The 20,489-nt window shown below is 42.1% G+C and overlaps 1 protein-coding gene across 1 annotated transcript in view; it reads right to left on the bottom strand.

The window, feature by feature from the left end:
• The window catches only part of CTSE (cathepsin E), a 190,480-nt gene that overhangs the window by 65,618 nt on the left and 104,373 nt on the right, over positions 1 to 20,489 (bottom strand). Inside the window, exon 6 of the mRNA XM_089689651.1 lies at positions 7,760 to 7,882. Coding sequence (XP_089545777.1) covers positions 7,760 to 7,882 — 123 coding nt within the window. The remainder of the gene's footprint in view (positions 1 to 7,759; positions 7,883 to 20,489) is intronic.

Below are 20,489 nucleotides of genomic sequence, written 5' to 3'. Positions count from 1 at the left end.
CTGAGGAACTCCGCGCTGTGGGCTGCTAGAGGCACCGCCAGGTGGACCCTAACAGGTGGTCAGGCGAGCCAGGGGTCAGAGCAGGAGAGAACAGCCAGGTCAGCAACAAATTCGAGTCAGCAGGAATCACAGAACAAGATCAGGAACACAGGGAGACCAAACGGCACCACCTGTCAGCGCAGGGCGATTTAAATATTGCGCCCTGCGCTGTCATTGGTGCCAGGCGCGCACCCGCGGCTCCGAGTGCACATGCGCAGGCTCTGTCTCCGCCGCGGCTGGCCAGGACCTATTGCCCATACACTAGCATGAATGGGCAACAGTGCGCCTGCGCCGAGCTGTGGATCGTGGAGGCCCCTGACATTGCCCCCCCCCCCTACTGCCCATACAACCTCCAGGTGCCCAACTGAACTCTCCACCGTGGGTGACTACGATAGAACTCCCGGATAAGCCTGGGGGCATGAACATTTTGGGCCGGTTCCCATGAGTTTTCCTCGAGTCTGGCCCCCCCTTTTCCGGCAGTTCAGGATTGCTTCCACCTCAAATTCCTCCTGCTCCTCAGTGGTTATAGCCTCTGGAGGTCTGGATTCCCGATCCGGGAAGGGGTCTGGCACAGCTGGCTTCAGAAGTGATACATGAACTGGGTGGATTTTGAAAGTCTCTGGAAGAACCAGTTCATACGACACCTTGTTAATCATTCGCTTCACTCGGAATGGACCCACAAACTTCGGGCCCAGTTTCTTCGATGGACAAGATATTTTCAAGTTTGTTGTTGCCAACCAGACCTGTACCCCAGGTTGCAATACTAGTTCCCCCCTTCGCTTCCTATCGAAGGTTTTTTTGTTGTCTTCTTGGGCTCTTGAAATAGCTTCCTGAAGCACCTTGTTATTGGTAGAAAAAAAACTGAGCGTGCCTTGAGTGGCAGGGACTGAACTTTCGGCAACCAGATCGGGCAGGAATGTGGGATGGAACCCATAGTTCGCAAGGAACGGAGATTGTCCCGTGGCTGAATGGTTTGCGTTATTGTAGGCGAATTCTTCCAGTGGTAGGAGTGCCAGCCAACCATCCTGCAGGAAGGACGTGTAACATCTCAAGTACTGTTCCAGTGTTTGGTTTGTCCTCTCTGTCTGCCCATTAGTCTGTGGGTGGTAAGCGGAGGAGAGAGACAATCTGATACCCAATGCTTCCCATAATAACCTCCAGAACTTCGAAGTAAACTGGACTCCTCGATCCGAGACGATGTCTTCAGGGACTCCGTGCAGCCTCACTACTTCTCGTATGAAGATTTGCGCAGTTTCAAGAGCTGATGGCGTGTTCTTCAAGGGTAGAAAGTGGGCCATTTTTGACAAACGGTCCACGATCACAAAGATCGCAGTATGGCCCTGAGACGGAGGAAGCTTGACTATAAAGTCGTTCGCAATAATTTGCCATGGTCGATCGCGTATAGGTAGTGGGCGTAGCAGACCCCAGGCCTTGCTCCTAGACGGTTTGTTCCTTTGACAAATGGCGCAGGACTTAACGTAGCGTTCACAATCCTTAATCATGCTTGGCCACCAGAACGTGCGCTGGAGCAATTCGAGAGTCTTCGCCAGCCCGAAATGACCTGCCATCAGATGATCGTGGCAGTGTCCCAGGACCAATGTTTGGACCTCTTCTGGTACCACTATTAGTCCTTCCTTCCATACGAGTCCTCCCTTGCTCTGGAGGGACACCCCAGGTAGGGTTGGCATATCCAGGGATTCATCTTGCAGCCTAGAACGTAGCTACGTCTGGAGGGCGTCGGGCTTTGTGTTTTGGAGCCTGGTCTGTACGTGATGTGGAAGGAGAATCGGGAGAAAAAGAGTGCCCACCTCGCTTGGCGTGGTCCTAAGCGTTTTGCTGTTCTCAAATACTCTAGATTCTTATGGTTGGTAAAAATCAGAATAGGATGCGTAGCTCCTTCCAACAGGTATCTCCACTCCTCTAATGCGGTCTTCATAGCCAACAGTTCTCGATCTCCAATGTCATAGTTCCTTTCTGCCGGTGAAAGTTTCCTCGAGAAGAACGCCACTGGGTGCAGAAGTTCCTTGGTGCCCTATCTCTGGGACAGGATGGCCCCTACTGCATTTTCTGAGGCATCTACTCCCAGGACATAAGGTGGGGAGGAATCAGGATGACTGAGGATGGGAGCGGTAGTAAATAATTTCTTTAGAGACTTGAATGCTGCCTGAGCCTCGGGCGTCCATTTGAAGCGGACCCCTTGTTTGGTCAACTGGGTAATAGGGGAGACCAGACCAGAGAAGTTCCAGATAAACTTTCTATAAAAATTAGCAAACCCAATAAAGCGTTGTATGCCTTTCTTATCCGTGGGTACTGGCCAGTCCAAGATCGCCGAGCCCTTCTGAGGATCCATGGCGACCCCCGCGGTGGAGATGATCAGCCCCAGGAATGCAATACTGTGCTGCTCAAAGCTGCACTTGTCAGCTTTTGCATACAGACTGTGTTGGCATAATCGTTACAACACACTTGTCACAGGACCCCTATGAGCTTCGAGTGAAGGAGAGAATATTAATATGTCGTCCAAATAGACAACCACAAAAATATCAAGATAGTCTCTGAATACATCATTAATGAAATGTTGGAACGTGGCCGGGGCATTGCAGAGTCCGAATGGCATGACCAAATACTCAAAATGGCTAAATTGAGTACGAAATGCCGTTTTCCACTCGTCCCCCTCCCTTATACGGACCAGATTATATGCACCCCTCAAATCTAGTTTTGTAAAAATGGCTGCGGATTTCAGTCTCTGGAAGAGTTCTGGGACCAGGGGCAGTGGATAGCGATTTTTAATCGTGACCTTGTTTAGCTCGCGATAATCAATGCAGGGTCTCAGGGACTTATCCTTCTTTTCTACAAAGAAGATTCCGGCCCCTGCTGGGGAAATGGAAGGGCGGATGAACCCCTTTTGGAGGTTCTCATCGATGTACTCCTTGAGAACCCCTAATTCTAACTCGGACAGGGGAAAAATTCGACCGAACGGAATTTCTGAGCCAGGTAGATGGTCAATGGGGCAGTCATATGTTCGGTGTGGAGGCAGGATGTCTGCCCCCCGTTTGCTGAAGACATCCAGGAAACTGTGGTAGGCCGAAGGGACGACCTGTCTTAGATTGGAGTCTCCATCCGAGCATAGGAGGAATTGGGGAGCTGCGGGGCCCGATGCATGGCAGTGTTCCTGACAATATGGGGAGAGGAACTGAACAGAACCGGTTTCCCAATCAATTTGGGGGTTATGGGCCCGCAACCAAGGAAGCCCCAGAATGACTGGGAAAAGAGGAGATGCTATGGGCAGAGAATAGTCGGGTCACACGCCAGGTCAGCAACAGAAGAACAGATCCACAAGGGGGCATCCAGAAGGGAGGTCAGGCAAGCCAGGGGTCAGAGCAGGAGAGAACAGCCAGGTCAGCAACAAATCTGAGTCAGCAGGAATCACAAAACAAGATCAGGAACACAGGGAGACCAAACGGCACCACCTGTCAGCGCAGGGCGATTTAAATATTGTGCCCTGTGCTGTCATTGGTGCCAGGCACGCACCCGCGGCTCTGAGTACGCATGCGTGGGCTCCGTCTCGCCGCGGCCGGCCAGGACCTAGTGCCCGCACACTAGCGTGAACAGGCACAGTGCGCCTGCGCCGAGCCGCGGATCGTGGCGACCCCTGACAATACAGTGGGGATCGAAAGTTTGGGCACCCCAGCTAAAAATTTGTATTAATGTGCATAAAGAAGCCAAGGAAAGATGGAAAAATCTCCAAAAGGCATTAAAATAACAGATTAGACATTCTTATAATATGTCCACAAAAGTTAGATTTTTTTTCCATCATTTACACTTTCAAAATAACAGAAAACAAAAAAATGGCGTCTGCAAAAGTTTGGGCACCCTGCAGAATTTATAGCATGCACTGCCCCCTTTGCCAAGCTGAGACCTGCCAGTGTCATGGATTGTTCTCAATCATCGTCTGGGAAGACCAGGTGATGTCAATCTCAAAGGTTTTAAATGCCCAGACTCATCTGACCTTGCCCCAACAATCAGCACCATGGGTTCTTCTAAGCAGTTGTCTAGAAAACTGAAACTGAAAATAGTTGACGCTCACAAAGCTGGAGAAGGCTATAAGTAGATAGCAAAACGTTTTCAGATGTCAATATCCTCTGTTCGGAATGTAATTAAGAAATGGCAGTCATCAGGAACAGTGGAAGTTAAAGCAAGATCTGGAAGACCAAGAAAAATATCAGACAGAACAGCTCGCAGGATTGTGAGAAAAACAATTCAAAACCCACGTTTGACTGCACGATCCCTCCAGAAAGATCTGGCAGACACTGGAGTTGTGGTACACTATTCCACTATAAAGAGATACTTGTACAAATATGGTCTTCATGGAAGAGTCATCAGAAGAAAACCTCTTCTACATCCTCACCACAAAAATCATCGTTTGAACTTTGCAAATGAACATATAGACAAGCCTGATGCATTTTGGAAACAAGTTCTGTGGACCAATGAGGTTAAAATTGAACTTTTTGGCCGGAATGAGCAAAAGGTACGTTTGGAGAAGAAGGGGCACAGAATTTAATGAAAAGAACCTCTGTCCAACTGTTAAGCATGGGGTTGGATCAATCATGCTTTGGGGTTGTGTTGCAGCCAGTGGCACAGGGAACATCTCACGAGTAGAAGGAAAAATGGATTCAATAAAATTTCAGCAAATTTTGGATGGTAACTTGATGCCATCTGTGAAAAAGCTGAAGTTAAAGGGAGGATTGCTTCTACAAATGGATAATGATTCTAAACACACCTCGAAATCCATGGGGGATTACATCAAGAGGCGTAAACTGAAGGTTTTGCCATGGCCTTCACAATCTCCTGACCTCAACATAATTGAAAATCTATGGATAGACCTTAAAAGAGCAGTGCGTGACAGACAGCCCAGAAATCTCAAAGAACTGGAAGACTTTTGTAAGGAAGAATGGGCAAAGATACCTCAAACAAGAATTGAAAGACTCTTGGCTGGCTACAAAAAGCGTTTACAAGCTGTGATACTTGCCAAAGGGGGCAGTACAAGATATTAACTCTGCAGGGTGCCCAAACTTTTGCAGACGCCATTTTTTTGTTTTCTGTTATTTTGAAAGTGTAAATGATGGAAATAAAATCTAACTTTTGTTGACATATTGTAAGAATGTCTAATCTGTAATTTGATGCCTTTTGGAGATTTTTCCATCTTTCCTTGGCTTCTTTATGCACATTAATACAAATTTTTAGCTGGGGTGCCCAAACTTTCGATCCCCACTGTATATATATTTAACTTTTAAGCAATACAATTTTATGATTCTTTAACAGTATTGCTTAACTTTTGGCACCCTGAAGGTCCACTGGTACAAAACTATTGACATCTTGTGACAACTGGTTAGAGTTCCCCTTCCCTTTTAAATTTGCCCACATCTACATTCAGTGTGCACTTTGACCCTTGTTCACTGCATGATATACCTTTCACTGATCTCTCTCCACCACATCCTAGTTTGACCCCTTCATGGCGAAGGTAAAACAAATCTTAACGCCTGAAACCAGTTTTGCAGCTTTGGGATGTGTTAGTAAAACTACATACCATCACAACTGCTACCTTGTTTTTATCAATTTAGTGGTAAATGGTAATAGATATATTCTTTTTTATTATTATAAGGAAAACTGGCCCAAAATAGTAAAAATTAATTTTTGTAAATTTAGCTGTATATTTCTTGTCATTACCTCAATCTACCACCAGAGAACAACCCAAAACAAATTATTCTACTGGTGCAATCGCGGTGATGCCACATATGTTTATGTTATTCATTGTTTGTACCCTAATAGGGTCAAGAAGCAATAGTGCACATTTCCTACCCAAAACACATTGACAATGACACTGAGTGAAAAAAAACTTTTAAACAAAATCCCACCTAAAACACACTGACCTGTGACCTTAACAATGCCCTATATCAGCTATTTTATCCAATTTTTTTTTTGTTTACAAATTAAGGAGAAAAAGATGCAATCAGGTTGCTTTACTTAAGACAAACAGTCTGTAATTGTGCCAGAGCTTAAAATGAGATAAATGAGGGGAAGCTCTGCTGACTTCCATTATTCAATCACATAAATCACCATCATCCTCATCATCATTTAAAAATGCGGTTTTTTATTTCTCTTGCATGTGATTGGGTAATCTTCACCACCATTTACTAAGTTCTGGAGTGAATTCCCTTCCGAAGTGTTTACTTACCTTTAACAAATCAAACCCACAGTATCTTTTTTACATTCAAAAAGAGAGACCACAGAGGCAGGCTGTACAGTGACTAATCACCATGATAGCCACTCACAAGCTATCACTATCAAGCTATTGGTCATATGATTAAGAGCCAGTCCTCTCAGCTCCCAATTGTTAGTACAAGACTCGGAGCTGTCAGTGACAGCTCAGTCTCTGTGCTGGTAGCATGCTGTGCAGCGCACTCCCAACAAAACACAGGTACGGACATCTCCATCTCTGCTGTAGAGCCAGTAACCAACCATTATGCCCAGTTCTCCATGAACCCAACACCACCTTTTTCCTACACCAGTTTTTCAGCCACTTGTTTAGCTAAGCTACTGCGTCCTCTCAGGTAGGGCTCGTGGTACATGAAGTATTTCTGAAAATACTATCTTGTTTTTTCTTTTCTTTAATAACTCCTTGAAAACTTTTTTAAGACACTCCATCTTCCTCTAACTTTGTAGTGTGTGCCATTATGTACCATGACAGCTGGGTCCTCCCCAACCCCACCCAACAATCTGTCCAAATCTGGCCAAACTCAAGCGCACAGTAAACTTCATAATAGGTCAGTTTATGCCTGTTACTAAAATAATTTTACTTCAGAGCTGCCCCAAATTGATATGTTTTTATTATTATAACTAAGGCTCATAGAGGTGCCTGAAACGCTTCAATCTCTTGCAGAAATCGATTCCTTATGGATTAAAATAATGTTCTGGAATTTTAATTTCAAGATGGTGCCGGACTTCTGTTATTGTAAATATCAACTCTCTCTTACTTGTTGTCCACACTCTTCTCCCTCTTCTCTGTGGAATTGAGGATCCCAAGAGGTAAGTACAATGGGGACTGGGGAGGTGGGTGGGTGTACAGTGTTAGTTTATGGGGTCAGGGCACATTACATGAGAGCAGGGCACATTACGTGGGAATATTGCACTTTACATGGGAGCAGGGCACTTTACATGAGAACAGGGCACATTACAAGAAGGCAAGGCACATTACATGAGAGCAGGGCACTTTACATGGGAGTATGGCACATTACATGGGAGCAGGGCACATTACAAGAAGGCAAGGCACATTACATGAGAGCAGGGCACTTTACATGGGAGTATGGCACATTACATGGGAGCAGCACACATCACATGAGGGCAGGGCATGTTACAAGGGAGCAGGGCACATTACATGATTGCAGGGCACATTATATGGGAGCATTCCACTTTACATAGGAGCATGGCACATTACATAGGAGCAGGGCACAATACATGAGGGTAGGGCACATTATATGGGAGCAGGGCACATTACATGAGAGCAAGGCACTTTACATGACAATATGGCATACTATATGGGAGTGGCGCACGTTATATGAGGGTAGGGCACATTACATTGATGCAGGGCACTTTACATGGGGGCAGGGCACATTAAATGAGAGCAGAGAACTTTACATGAGAGTAGATTTGAGAAAATACTTACGAGTCCACTTGTATTTGCCAGTATCCTTGGACAGTTATTGGCACCCATTTTATCTGGCCAGAGAAGCGGGATGTGTCAAATCCTCCAAATACCAGTTCTCCACCTTCTGCTGAGTTAGGATCTCTGAAAAAAAAGTTATTTACTGTACAATAAATTATAATGGCACTTTACATGGGCAGCACAGTGGCTAAATGGTTAGCACTTCCGCCTGGTAGTACTAGGGTCGTTGATTTGAATCCCAACCACGGCACCACCTGCCTGGAGTTTGCATATTCTCTCTGTGCCTGCGTGGGTTTCCTCCGGTTTCCTCCCACTCTCCAAAGACATGCTGGTAGGTGAATTGGATCCTGTCTAAATTGGCATTAGTATGTGTATATATGAATGTGAGTTAGGGACCTTAGATTGTATGCCCCTTTGAGGGTTAGGGACTGATGTGAATGTACAATATACATACATATGTAAAGCGCTGCATAAATTGACGACGCTATATAAGTACCTGAAATAAATAAATAATGGCAATTCATTTTTGTATATTATGAATTCGCCTCTCTCTGCATATATTGGATCCTCTGGTTAAAATTCAAAGATAGGCTCACTTTTACAAAATACATTGTACAAAATTAAACAAATTCTCAAATTATGAGATAATAACAACTTGTAGTCATGTTTCGATACATTTTGCCTACATTATTAACAAAATCCCACCTAAATTAAAAGGACCTTCATCTACAATAAGCAAGGAACTTCTCTACACTAAAAATTAGTTAGAATAATGGTGCATGTAATTCAGCTAATCTCTAGTTAAACCTGATTTTGTATCACTATTATTAAAAATCTCTTATTAGAGATCCCAGTTCCATATCTCTCTTCAGAATGATGCATGATCATTCAATTCAGTACTTTGGAAATCTTTATTCCTGCTCTCTAACAAAAAAAATGGTGTTTTTTAACACTCAGCTGTATTGTATTAAGATACAGTACAAATGAGTGTTAAACGCTGTATTCTGGTGGTGGTAAGGAACCCCAAAGGAGCCGAGTAAGTTACACATAACTCCACACTTTGTTTCCTGCCATATTGTTTTGGGGGCTCTGCAAATACAAAAGAATATGTGCCATTCAGCACTAGGATGGTGTTTTAAGAAGTATGGAATTATATTTTTGGACCCTTTCCCTTAAAAAAAAAAAAGGAGTGATTGACCATATAGGCTGCTCTTCACATACTTGCTATGGGGATTCCAGCTATTACACCTGGGGTCATAGAAATAAAGAAAGGAGCACTGGACCAAAACCAGATGAAAGGGTCCAGGATCATTTTAATTGTTGGTAAAAAGCCATATAAAAACAGCCAAAACAGTTTGGGGGCAACAACACTTCCCATTCAACAGGTATACAAGAATAAATATAAAAAAAACTGTCATAATGATGAAAATTACATCTAGACGACCAATGAGGCACATGAACGTTACTCTTCAAGATGGTTGCTTAGGACTGGATCTTTGCACTGTGCTTTCTTCTGTACACAGCTGAGCACAGAGCACTGAGGAGTAAAAATACAGCAAAAAGAACATCCTGACAACCAGGAGATAAGTAAAATGCCAGAAGGAATTGCTAAAATATCGGAATCACAGCCATCAGCCGCACTCATGGAGAATGCAGAGGAGCAGCAGTATGTTTTTCAAAGAACATCCCCTTTACTCTATCACCTATGAAAGACCCAGAATGCTGCTATTTTCTGATAAAGACTTTTATAGAAGAACAACACAGCCTAATCCACATTTTTCTCCAACATTTTAAATAACCTTAGACTCCATATTGAAGGCACCATTATCTGTGGAGGAGATTCTAACATTCCTCTAGACTAGATTGATCTAACCTGAATAAAGCTCAAATTAAACAACCACCAACAGCAGTTACTTAATTCATTAAATTACCTAATTCGATGAACCTGGTAAATGCTTGGATTGAAGCCAAAGGTGCAGGTTTTACAATCTCACCCATACTCTACTTACTTCAGAATAGACCATATACAATATTTATCTTACCAATTTTTACCCCTTTTGTATCCTTAGCTTAAAATTAGGAAGTAACATGGTCAGACCACTCATTGGTGACCTTAACCATAGTAAATGTTCAAATAATCTGGGGTCCCCCTTTGGCACCTAAATGAGTCATTGCTAAGCATTCCTGTACTCTGCCAAGAAATGCAGTCACATCTAGAAGCATAGTTTTAGTTTAATGCTCCAACATCTACATCTGCTATTAATCTCTGGGCTGCTCAAATTGCAACTGTACAGGGTCATTTAATTCAAACTGTGTTGGAAGTTAAGGCCCTGATTTACTAAGACTTGAGTCTACCAGCAGACTCTGAACATTCAGGCAGACTCAGTTAAATCAATCAAGACCTGTCAGTCTTCTGAGCGGCGTCTAGCAATCTCATTGACGAACGTCTACTTTGCTATTAGTAAATGTGGAATTGCGTCTGGCACATTTTTAGGTGCAATACCGGATATGTTCACTAGATGGCGCACAAGCGCGGGCTTTGTAGCGTTGGCGTTTTTGTGTTAGCATAAGAGAATACTTAGAATGTAACATAAATAGTACACCTATATTAGAATTGTTTTTTTTTTGTTTTTTTTTTGCTGTTTCTCCAAAATGATCAGACAACTAATGCATTTACTAATGAATGTCATACATTCTATTTTCAAATGTTAAACATTTTCACACTTATATCTCAAATAATTTGGAATGTCTAGTTCTAATTTCCCAATATAATGATATATCTTCATTCTCTTTAATCATGTAACTATTCTATGTTAAAGTCAAGTGCAGCACTATAAATGCATGTGATCAATAATGAATGCATGTAAAAACCAAAAAGTGCAAAGAATTGCAATAATTATGTAAAATGGTAAATGGTGCTAAAATAAGTTCATATAATCATTCCTGAATAATGGGATGTCCTTCATGTGAGAGTACCAACTCAGAGAGTGCCTATGAATGGCACGTGTGGTTTATCAGTGACGGACAGTAGTGCATGAACTTGTGAAAGATAAACCACCCTTGGGACTGGTCTACACTCACCAGAACAAAAGTATTAATGCGCATGGGTTATACACATCACACATCTGGGGGTGCAGCGGTATGCTGGCAGCTATGGGTTAGTCATCCAGCTCCAGCCATCCATCCATCAGGGTGGGTGCCCAAATGGTCCTGGGGAGGAATTAGCTAAGCCAGAGGAGCCAGAAAGGTGCTTAATAGTGTAGTACACTGTCACAAGGGTGGATGACCTTTCACGAGTTCATGCACTACTGTTCGTGGTTATATTTATCTTGTGTAATACCATTTTAGTAGACTACACAATTTTACCAGCGCTCGCTTTATCATTTTTAAACAATGTAACTATTCTACATTGTATCTCAAACTGTGTCTCCCACAGTGGTTTAGTGGTTAGAGCTCAGAACTTACAGTACTTGGGTCATGGGTTCTAATCCCGTTCATGGCTGCATCCCAGTTTGCATGCTTTCCCTGTATGGATGTGTTTCTGCCAACACTCAAAAGACATGCTGTTAGGTTTATTAGACCTAGTTACATGGCTGAGTTTCTGCCCTTAAATTATAAGCTCCTTGACATTTATGAACGTTAAAAAAATGGAGATCAATTTTCTGGGTTGTGTCAGTGCCAGGAATATTGATCAATCAATTATGATTTTGCCTAATGACTAGAAAGTGGATGAATGTTACCTGCGTCCTGTTCTTCTGCCAATTAGGAAATGTGCAAGTTTCATGCTGTGTATATTTCATTATAACTTTTTTCTCTTCTTTTAAATCTGTCTCCTTATACAACTTGACCCCCTCCTCCACCCCATCATCACCTGTCCCATATGCAAATCTATGGATCACCGCCCCACTCTTTTTAACTATTTACTGATCAAGTGAATGTGTCTCATTTTCTATCAGCTATAGCTCAGATCTCACATTATTATACGATTGCTGATTGTACAGCATATCACCACTAGTCTGATTGAATTCACAATCCCTGGTCAGTCCCGTTCCCTTACCTCTAATAATCTTTAGGGCCAGTTCACACTACATGTGTTTCAGTTGCAGAAAGTAACAAAACTAACTGGAAGGGATACAAAAATGCAATGCAACGTGTCCAAAACGCATCCAAAATGTACTGGAACACATTAAACATGCATGCCAAAAGGGCATGCAAAAACGCATCAGGAACGCATCTAGACTGTTTCTATAGTGTGAACTAGCCCTTAGGACTTGTTCACACCATTGGTGGTGCAGAAACGCATGCAAGAATACACATTTTCCAGCACAGCAAAGAAATGCAATGCCCTTTGCAGATGTGCGTGGTTAGGTTCAACAAACTTTTAAAATAATATGCCTGCAGTATTTTTGCATGTTCCCACACATTAGGCAGCCCATTGAAATTAACGAGCTGAGGAAAAAAAAAAGTAAAAAATGCCCCATTCACACAGGTCCTCTGGCCTGTACAGCATGAATGAGTGGGTTGTTTATGTGGCTAGAGCCACCTGTTACACTATGGGGACACAGCAGCTGTATGAACACAGGTTTTAATCTGACAGGTGTGAAGGCGTGGGGAAGTGGCCCTGAATGCTCACTGTCTGTGTTCAGGGCTGTACATCTGCACCCATATGCTTGTCAAATTATGACCTGCAGCAATTCCATAGTGTTACATAGGTTGCCTGTAAACGGCGATAGCCACAAAAACAAACCACTGATTCTCACTCTACAGGCCACAGCACCCATGAGCCCCAAGACCTCAATTACACACACAGCTTTATTTATGAACTCAGTACAGTTTTATCATTTAGATTTCACAGGAATATGGTTGGGATTAAGTCCATTAATAATGTTTTTAGTGTATTTTTACCATAAATATAATTTGGATATTTTCTCTGGCGGTGGGGGGCTGTCAAGTATGCTGTACGGGGCCCCATGATATCTAACAGTGGCCCTTGGTGTATGCTTGTGTCTGTGCCACCTGTATAGTTAGGAAGAACCTTGAACCTCTGCTATGTACCGCAATGGATCTAGGAATTGGACATGTTTTCAACTGAAAATACAACAATTATTAGTAATGTTTCCCCAGCAAATGAGGATCAGCTCCTCGGTGGAGAACAGTGATCTCGCCATGTCCAGATGTGGTTTGGAATTCCACAAAAGAACAATTCACAAAACTAAAAAAATAGACTTGCAAATTACCACTAAACTCTCCTAACTACACTCCCATCCACTCACACTCCCCACTTCCACTTCCGGGTGTGTGCAAACATCCTTCCGCCAACATCATGACGTATTTCCGGTATGACAGCTGCTCTAGCGCCTCCTCCAACAGCCGTCTTGGAGTTTATTTGTGCACCATAGCAATTTTACATGCGGCTCCATTGTGTATATGACATTCGCAAATATATGTTTGCAGTTCTATTGTAGATTTGGCATTGGTGAATGTATGCTTGCAGCTATACTGTGTATATGACATTGGCGAATATATATATTTGCCAGTAAAGGCCCAAAGTCAACATAAATTGGGGGCCCAATTTATTACTGTTAAGAGGATTGTAGAAAAAGAATAGCTAGCTGCACATTGAACACGACCTATTCATTGGTACATAACATGGTCTTGTGGTGCAATAGGGGGCTTTTGGTTTGTTATTTTGGACATACTTGCACATGTGCACTCTAACAAGGAAGAATTGGGCATATTATATACAGTAGCTAGCAAAAATAAGTGTTAGGGGTGCTAGTACATTTCAGATACTTATATAGCGCTGTCAATTTACGCAGCGCTTTACATATATAGGTGGTAAATTCACATCAGTCCCTAGCCCTCAAGGGGAGCATTAAGAGCCCTAACTTACATTCATACATATACTAGGGCCAATTTTGACAGGATCCAATTAACCTACCAGCATGTCTTTAGAGTGTGGGAGGAAACCGGAGTACCTGGAGGAAACACAGGCACAGGAAGAACATGCAAACTCCAGGCAGGAGGTGCTGTGGCTGGGATTTGAACCAACAACCCTAGTACTGCCAGGTGGAAGTGCTAACCATTTAGCCACTGTGCAACATTCAACTAGAACATGAAGTAACACCCCCCAAAAAATACATAGTACAAATGTTTATTGATCAAATACACATTCCACATTTATTTGGACAGCAACAAAAAGCTACATTCAATATCTTGGTGTGAAAAAAACAAAAAAAAAACAGGATTGATGTTGCTAAAATAGAACGGTCCTGCTCATAAGAGCTTACAATCTAAAAGATTATACTTATAATAAACTGTGCTTTCACAGGTTACAGCAGGTAACAAACGGTTAATAGGAATCACTTGAGCTTATTCACAAAACAAGCTGCAGATCGAAATATCAATATAAAAATACATACGTGCCAAAATAAAAACACTTCCCCCTCCCCAAATCCCCCACACATACATTTCTCACCATGTTTGTCTGAAAACTGCATTTCATTCTAAATAAAGCAAACTTGGAAGAGCAGAGCAATGGACATGTGTTAGGATTACAATGCAAAGATAATAAACACACAATCATTGTACAATAACACACAAACACACCTTAGAAGGAAAAACATGCAAAACATTTACAGCCCACATCAAAACACAGCTTAAGTGTGGCCTGGGACAATTCACCACAATATCTTCCCCAAACCACCACAGACAAGGCCTTGCAGAAATAATGTGCCTGTACAAGGCAAAAAATCAGTCACTACTGCATCTCTTTATATAAGGTAGGCCACACCCACCACTGTCATTCATTTGGTCAGAGAAAGTGTTTGCACATGATTAATTCTCTTCCCACCTGCGTTAACCCTTGGTATACAGGCCCCACAAATCAGAGTCAGAAAGAAAGCCATAGTGAAGTGTACCTGTGCAGCATACAACAGAACATTGAACAGGGATGTGAAAGGGAACTCTATTGGCAATATTTCTTGGCCCTATGGGCACAATTCACTCCAGATTATTGCATGAGTTAAGGCAGTCACATGACCACATCTCGCATGCAATACTGAAAATGTCAATTCACTTTTGCTAGTATGCGGCATTTTCCATAAATCGGAAAAACACTCAGGAAATCAGACACTAAAAGGCCTTACATAAAAAGGTCACATCAAAGCCGATTTAGAAATTGTGCGACGTACAGTGAAGATGCTGATTGCCTTGTGATGTGCAAGACATCTGACACAGATATCTATGCAAATCGTCACAAAAGTAGTACATGTACTACTTTAGAAATCAGTGTCGGAAACGCACCCATGTGACTGCTCTAATAGCAGACAATAGGGTGCAACTTGGCATACGATTTGCAAGTCACATTCCATGCAAATCGCATGCCAAGTCGCATCCAGGGTGCACGATTTCAGGTGCGAATGGGAATTGAAATTGTACCTGATATCCGATCTAATGAATGTGGATGTGAGTGTCTTAACGTAAGCGATTTGCTGCAGCACAATTTCAAAAGTAGTTCTTGTCTAACGTTTTCAGCATTTTGTAGTGATTTCACATATAGACTACAATAGAAATCGCAATGCAAAACACAATTGAAAACGCAATAACTCATTGGTAAATCTACAGAAAACATGGTGAACTTGCCAACAAAAAGCACAATTTTTAATCACATCTAGTGTGAGCCAAGCAGGCAATTCAACAAAGGAAATAAATCTTTGAAGGCATGCGGTATCTGCATGTTCAGATAAGGGTCTGTTATGGATTTTAGAGGGGGGACTCCATGCCATTATTTTATTTTATTTTTTTTAATCCTTTTCTTTCTCTTGCTCACTCTTCTCATGGTTTGACAAACTTTCCCAAAAGGAGGTGGAGTGCAAACCACCATTATCCAATCAATCATTAGTCCAGGCCCTTATCTCATCCCATCTTTGACATTCACATAAGGTGCTACTTTAAAGGTGTTTGAACAAACAAGTCCTCATTCTAATTCACATTCTAGGGATCATTTAAACAGAAAGCAAAGATACTGCCACCAGCACATGTATGTTAGGGTAGTCACACAGAGATCATGCAAATTCATTGCTGTGGTTGGGATTCAAACCAACAACCCTAGCGTTGTGAGGCAGTAGTGCTAACCACTAATCCACAGAGCTGTTGAACACTAAGCCTGCCTGTATTTCTGTGGTGTGAATCAACCCTACGTCCCTGGGCAAGGTCAGTGTAACTAGCCAGATATCTCATGTGACACAAATGTTGTGCTATGTTGCCAATTCAGATGTATGTTGGTTCTATGTATCCCAATACAAAGGATTGCAATACTAATACAGGCGTACCTCAGTTTACCAACGCCTCGGTTAACGTAATTTTCAGTTTACGCATGAAAATTCATTGAAAATAATGTCTCGGTTAAAACAATTGTTAATAATTTTTTTCACAATACAAAGTGTATGTCGGCGCTGATTTTCAAATGCAAATGCCAGCCTTTTTTTTTCTTCACTATAGTTCACAAGCTTAGAAGTCACTTTCCCCGAAGTTACAGAAAACTTTGTATCTTATAATAAACTCAAAGTAAACATTGTTTCCTTTAGGGATATAAATTCCAAGAAAACTTTCTCTTTTAGCTGGGGGAAGTGACAGGTGAATTTCTGAGCTACAGTGAAGGAAAAAAAAGGGAAAATTACATTTAAAAACCAGCACCATAATAAATAAAAAACGGCATGGGGTCCCCCCTCCCATCCACACCAAGCCCTTCGGGTCTGGTATGGATATTAAGGGGTAACTCCACGCCAAAATTAAATAAAAAACAGCGCCCCCCCCCTCCCGAACCATACCAGGCCACATGCCCTTAACATGGGGGGGGTGCTTTGGGGCAAGGGGGGCTCCCCCCCAAAGCACCTTGTCCCCATCTTAACAAGGGCCTCTTCCGTTAGTGGGATAATTGGTTGGCTGTTTTTCGGGATTTTGGCACATTTTGTTTATCAGTAAAGTTGGAAATTTTTAAAAATTTTTAAAATTGATAACAAAAATATGCCAAAATCCCGAAAAACGGCCAACCAATTAACCCACTAACAGCCTGAAAATCGTTTGATTTTCTTTTCAGCAGAAAAATTGGCTGATTTTAGACCCATCTAGGGCCTGCTTTAGATGGGTCTAAAATCGGCCGAAAAAAAATCGGCTGATTTTCAGGCCGTTAGTGGGTTAATCAGTCAGCCATTTCTTGGCATTTTGCCACTTTTTTTAATTGGTAAATTTGGATAAAAATCGGCCGATTTTGCAGATCGGCGGATTTTAGCGCCAATGATCGGCAAATTGGCTGATCTTTTTACAGATAAAAAATCTGCGCATGAGCCATGACCTGCAAGAAAAAGAAGAAAAAGAAGAAGAAAATGAAAAAGGAGAATAAAAAAAAGAATAAGAAAAAGAAGAAAAAGAAAAATGTAGGCCATAGATGGGGTGAAAACTGGCTGTTTTTAAAAAAAAAATTAAAAATCGGTTGCTCAATGGGCCGACGTTACCACCAACGGTAAAAAAAATTGTCCGATTTTCTGCGCTATTATATTTGACATTAAAAAGTATAAAGGTTGCAACATTGTATCTATATGTATCCGAATAAAAACATCTATATCCAAAATGGATACAAATAGATACAATGTTGCAGTCTCTATACTTTTTCATGTCAAATATAATAGCGGAGCTCTCTGCAGGGACAGAAGGAATGTTTCAGCTGTCATCGGGGTTTCCCACTGACAGCTGAATTTTAAATTATTTCCGTGAATTAAATAAATAATAAAAAAAACAGTGTGGGGTCCCCCCTCCCATCCATACCAAGCCCTTCGGGTCTGGTATGGATGTTAAGGGGTAACTCCACGCCGAAAATGAAAAAAAAAAACAGCATGGAGACCCCCCAATATCCATACCAGACCCTTATCCGAGCATGCAGCCTGGCAGGTCAGGAAAGGGGGGGGGGATGAGCGAGCGCCCCCTCTCCTGAACCATACCAGGCCACATGCCCTCAACATGGGGGGATGCTTTGGGGCAGGCCACCCCAAAAGCACCTTGTCCCCATGTTGATGGTCTGCGGGCGGGGGGCTTATCAGAATCTGGAAGCCCCTTTAACAAGGGGGCCTCCAGATCCTGGCCCCCCCCTCCACGTGAATGAGTCTGCGGTAGATGGTCCCGCTACTCATTCACAAAAAAAGAAAGTGTTGTGTAAAAAAAACACAGCACAGGGTCTTTGACAAGTCCTTTAATAAAACAATGTCCCCCGAAGTAGATCCAACGTCAATCACGATCCGAAAAAAAAAAAAAAAGTTCCTGTCCCGTCGGAGGCTTCCAGCCTTATGAAAAAAAGTCTCGCTGACAGCTCTTAAATAGGTTAGGGGCGGGGCCAGCTGGGGACATCAACCGAGTGACCCTGCCCCATGTCACATGCTTGCTGTTCCCGGCTGGCCCCGCCCCTTACCTATATAAGAACTGTCAGACTGTCTCCTGCATAAAGCTGGTTAGCCTCAGTGGAGAGACAGGGTGACAGTTCTTAAATAGGTAAGGGGCGGGGTCAGCCGGGGACAGCAAGCATGTGACATGGTGTCCCCGGCTGGCCCCGCCCCTAACCTATTTAAGAGCTGTCAGCGAGACTTTCTTCAAAAGGCTGCAAGCCTCCTTTTTTTTTTCTTTTTTTGGATCGCTGCCGCCGCCGTGATTGACATTGGATCTACTTCGGGGGACACAGAGGATGTCTAAAATGTGTTCTGCACATGTGCATTTGTATCAGCCAAATAAACTGCCCGAGCGTCCAGTTTTTCACTGTGTCGTTTTGTTTAAAAAAAAACCTTTTTAACACATTTAAATTTTTTTTTTAAATGGTAGATATTGTTTAAAGTGAAGTCCTGATATTTGGCAAAGCAAATTTCAAAGTGAACATGTTTCTGCAGTGATTTTACATGGTGTTAGACATACCTCTTACCAAGTCTGCTTTGTGAGTCTGATTCCTGGTGTGTGTCTGGTTAGTAAATTCGATTGGGTGTCTACTTGTTGACGCTGCTCAATAGTAAATCTCTTAGGGGGTAAAAGTAGACGGTCGCTCATAAAAATTAGACGTTCGCCCACGGAAATGCGCCCAGGCACAATAGTAAATCAGGGCCTAAATGTCAACACCGCTTACACATTATGCATTTGGATTGTGAACCACAATTCTTAACAAAAATAAACCGAAAAAATTTAAGCCACACAATTCGTACTTAATCTAACTTTGACAACTAAAGCTGATGCATAAGGTGGTGCAATCAGAATTTTACTGCAAAAAGACAGGATAGGGACATTTTTAGCAAACAAGCTGTTGCCTAAATTTAAGTACGTCTACTCCTAGAACCCACACCAACCCCGAAATATACACCCAAAACCCCTTAAATAATTCTCCAATAATTCTATACATTTTATTCAACTTTATAAAGTAATCCGTCACAACACCCTATAACTGAAAATTCAGAATTTTTTTATAGGAGCTCTCATTACCCAAACTAACCAAAGCACATAAAAATATCCTCTTTTCACACAGACTGAAAGCAAATTAACTCACCCCTCACGGTACAAACATGTGTGATGCAATCAGACAGAGCAAACCCTTGGACATGGATATGAACAGAGCCTTAATAATAAATTATAATTTTTTAATAAATTCCAACAAGGCTAACAGTGAAATAGCAAACTAATGACCAATCTCCCTCATTAAATCAAAATTACATACTTACTGAAAATCCTTGCTAGTCAACTAACCTTATTCTGGGGTCAATATATCCACAAAAGGCCAGGTAGGATATATCTTGGAGCAACAAGGTCCAGACTAGTAAAGAAGGGCTATTGATATAATTTCACTCCTACAATCCAGATGAGATGGCAACCCTTCTATCCCAGGATTGCTATTGTTGGTAGACTTACAAAAAGCCTTTGACTCTGTTCTCTTGGACTTATTTGTTTGAGGTACTGGAAGCGTGGAACTTTTATCCTAATTTTTTTCATAATATTTAAAAACCCATATTCTAATCCCCAAATTATGATATGAATTCAGGGATTTCTCTGGGACAACGTTCTAATAAGATAGGAGAAACGGCAGGGATGCCCACTATCTTCCCTGATAGTTGCAATACTGATTGAACCTTTGGCAATTGCAATAAGAGAAAACCCAAACATTAAAGGTGTCTGGGATAGAGAACCCTCTTGTAGAGATATGCTCTCTTTGCCAATAATGTCTTACTGTTCCTTACTGCCCCTCATATCACTGTTCCCAACATACTTAACACCTTGGATGGATTTGGTAAAATTTCTGACCTATGGGTTATACTACTAAATTGCTAGCTCTAAAAATAAATCTTCTGCCAGACCTCCCCTCTAGAAGTAAGGAACATTTTCCATTCTTTTGTAGACAGGAGTCAATGTCCTACCTAGGTATCTAGCTCACCCCAACTAGGTTGGCGTTTAAAGTTAGGTGAAGAACTGGATAGATGGACTTTATGTAACCAAAACTAAACTTGACCAAAATTACTTTACTACCCAAACTTACATATTACTTTAGACCACTTCTGATCAGCTTTGTAAAGATAGAACTTCCAATGCTTCAAATGAAAATAACACAATTTATTTTGGGGAAATTACTGAAAAAACCTTTACTCCCATAGGGCTAGGGGGGAAATTGGGGTACCTAATTTCTTTCTCTATTATCAGGCTTCCCAACTAG

Source organism: Staurois parvus, unplaced genomic scaffold, assembly GCF_062004578.1.
Source record: "Staurois parvus isolate SC_StPar_1 unplaced genomic scaffold, SC_StPar_1.0 ptg000488l, whole genome shotgun sequence".
Lineage (NCBI taxonomy): Eukaryota > Metazoa > Chordata > Amphibia > Anura > Ranidae > Staurois > Staurois parvus.
This window is presented reverse-complemented; position numbering and strand designations above follow the sequence as displayed.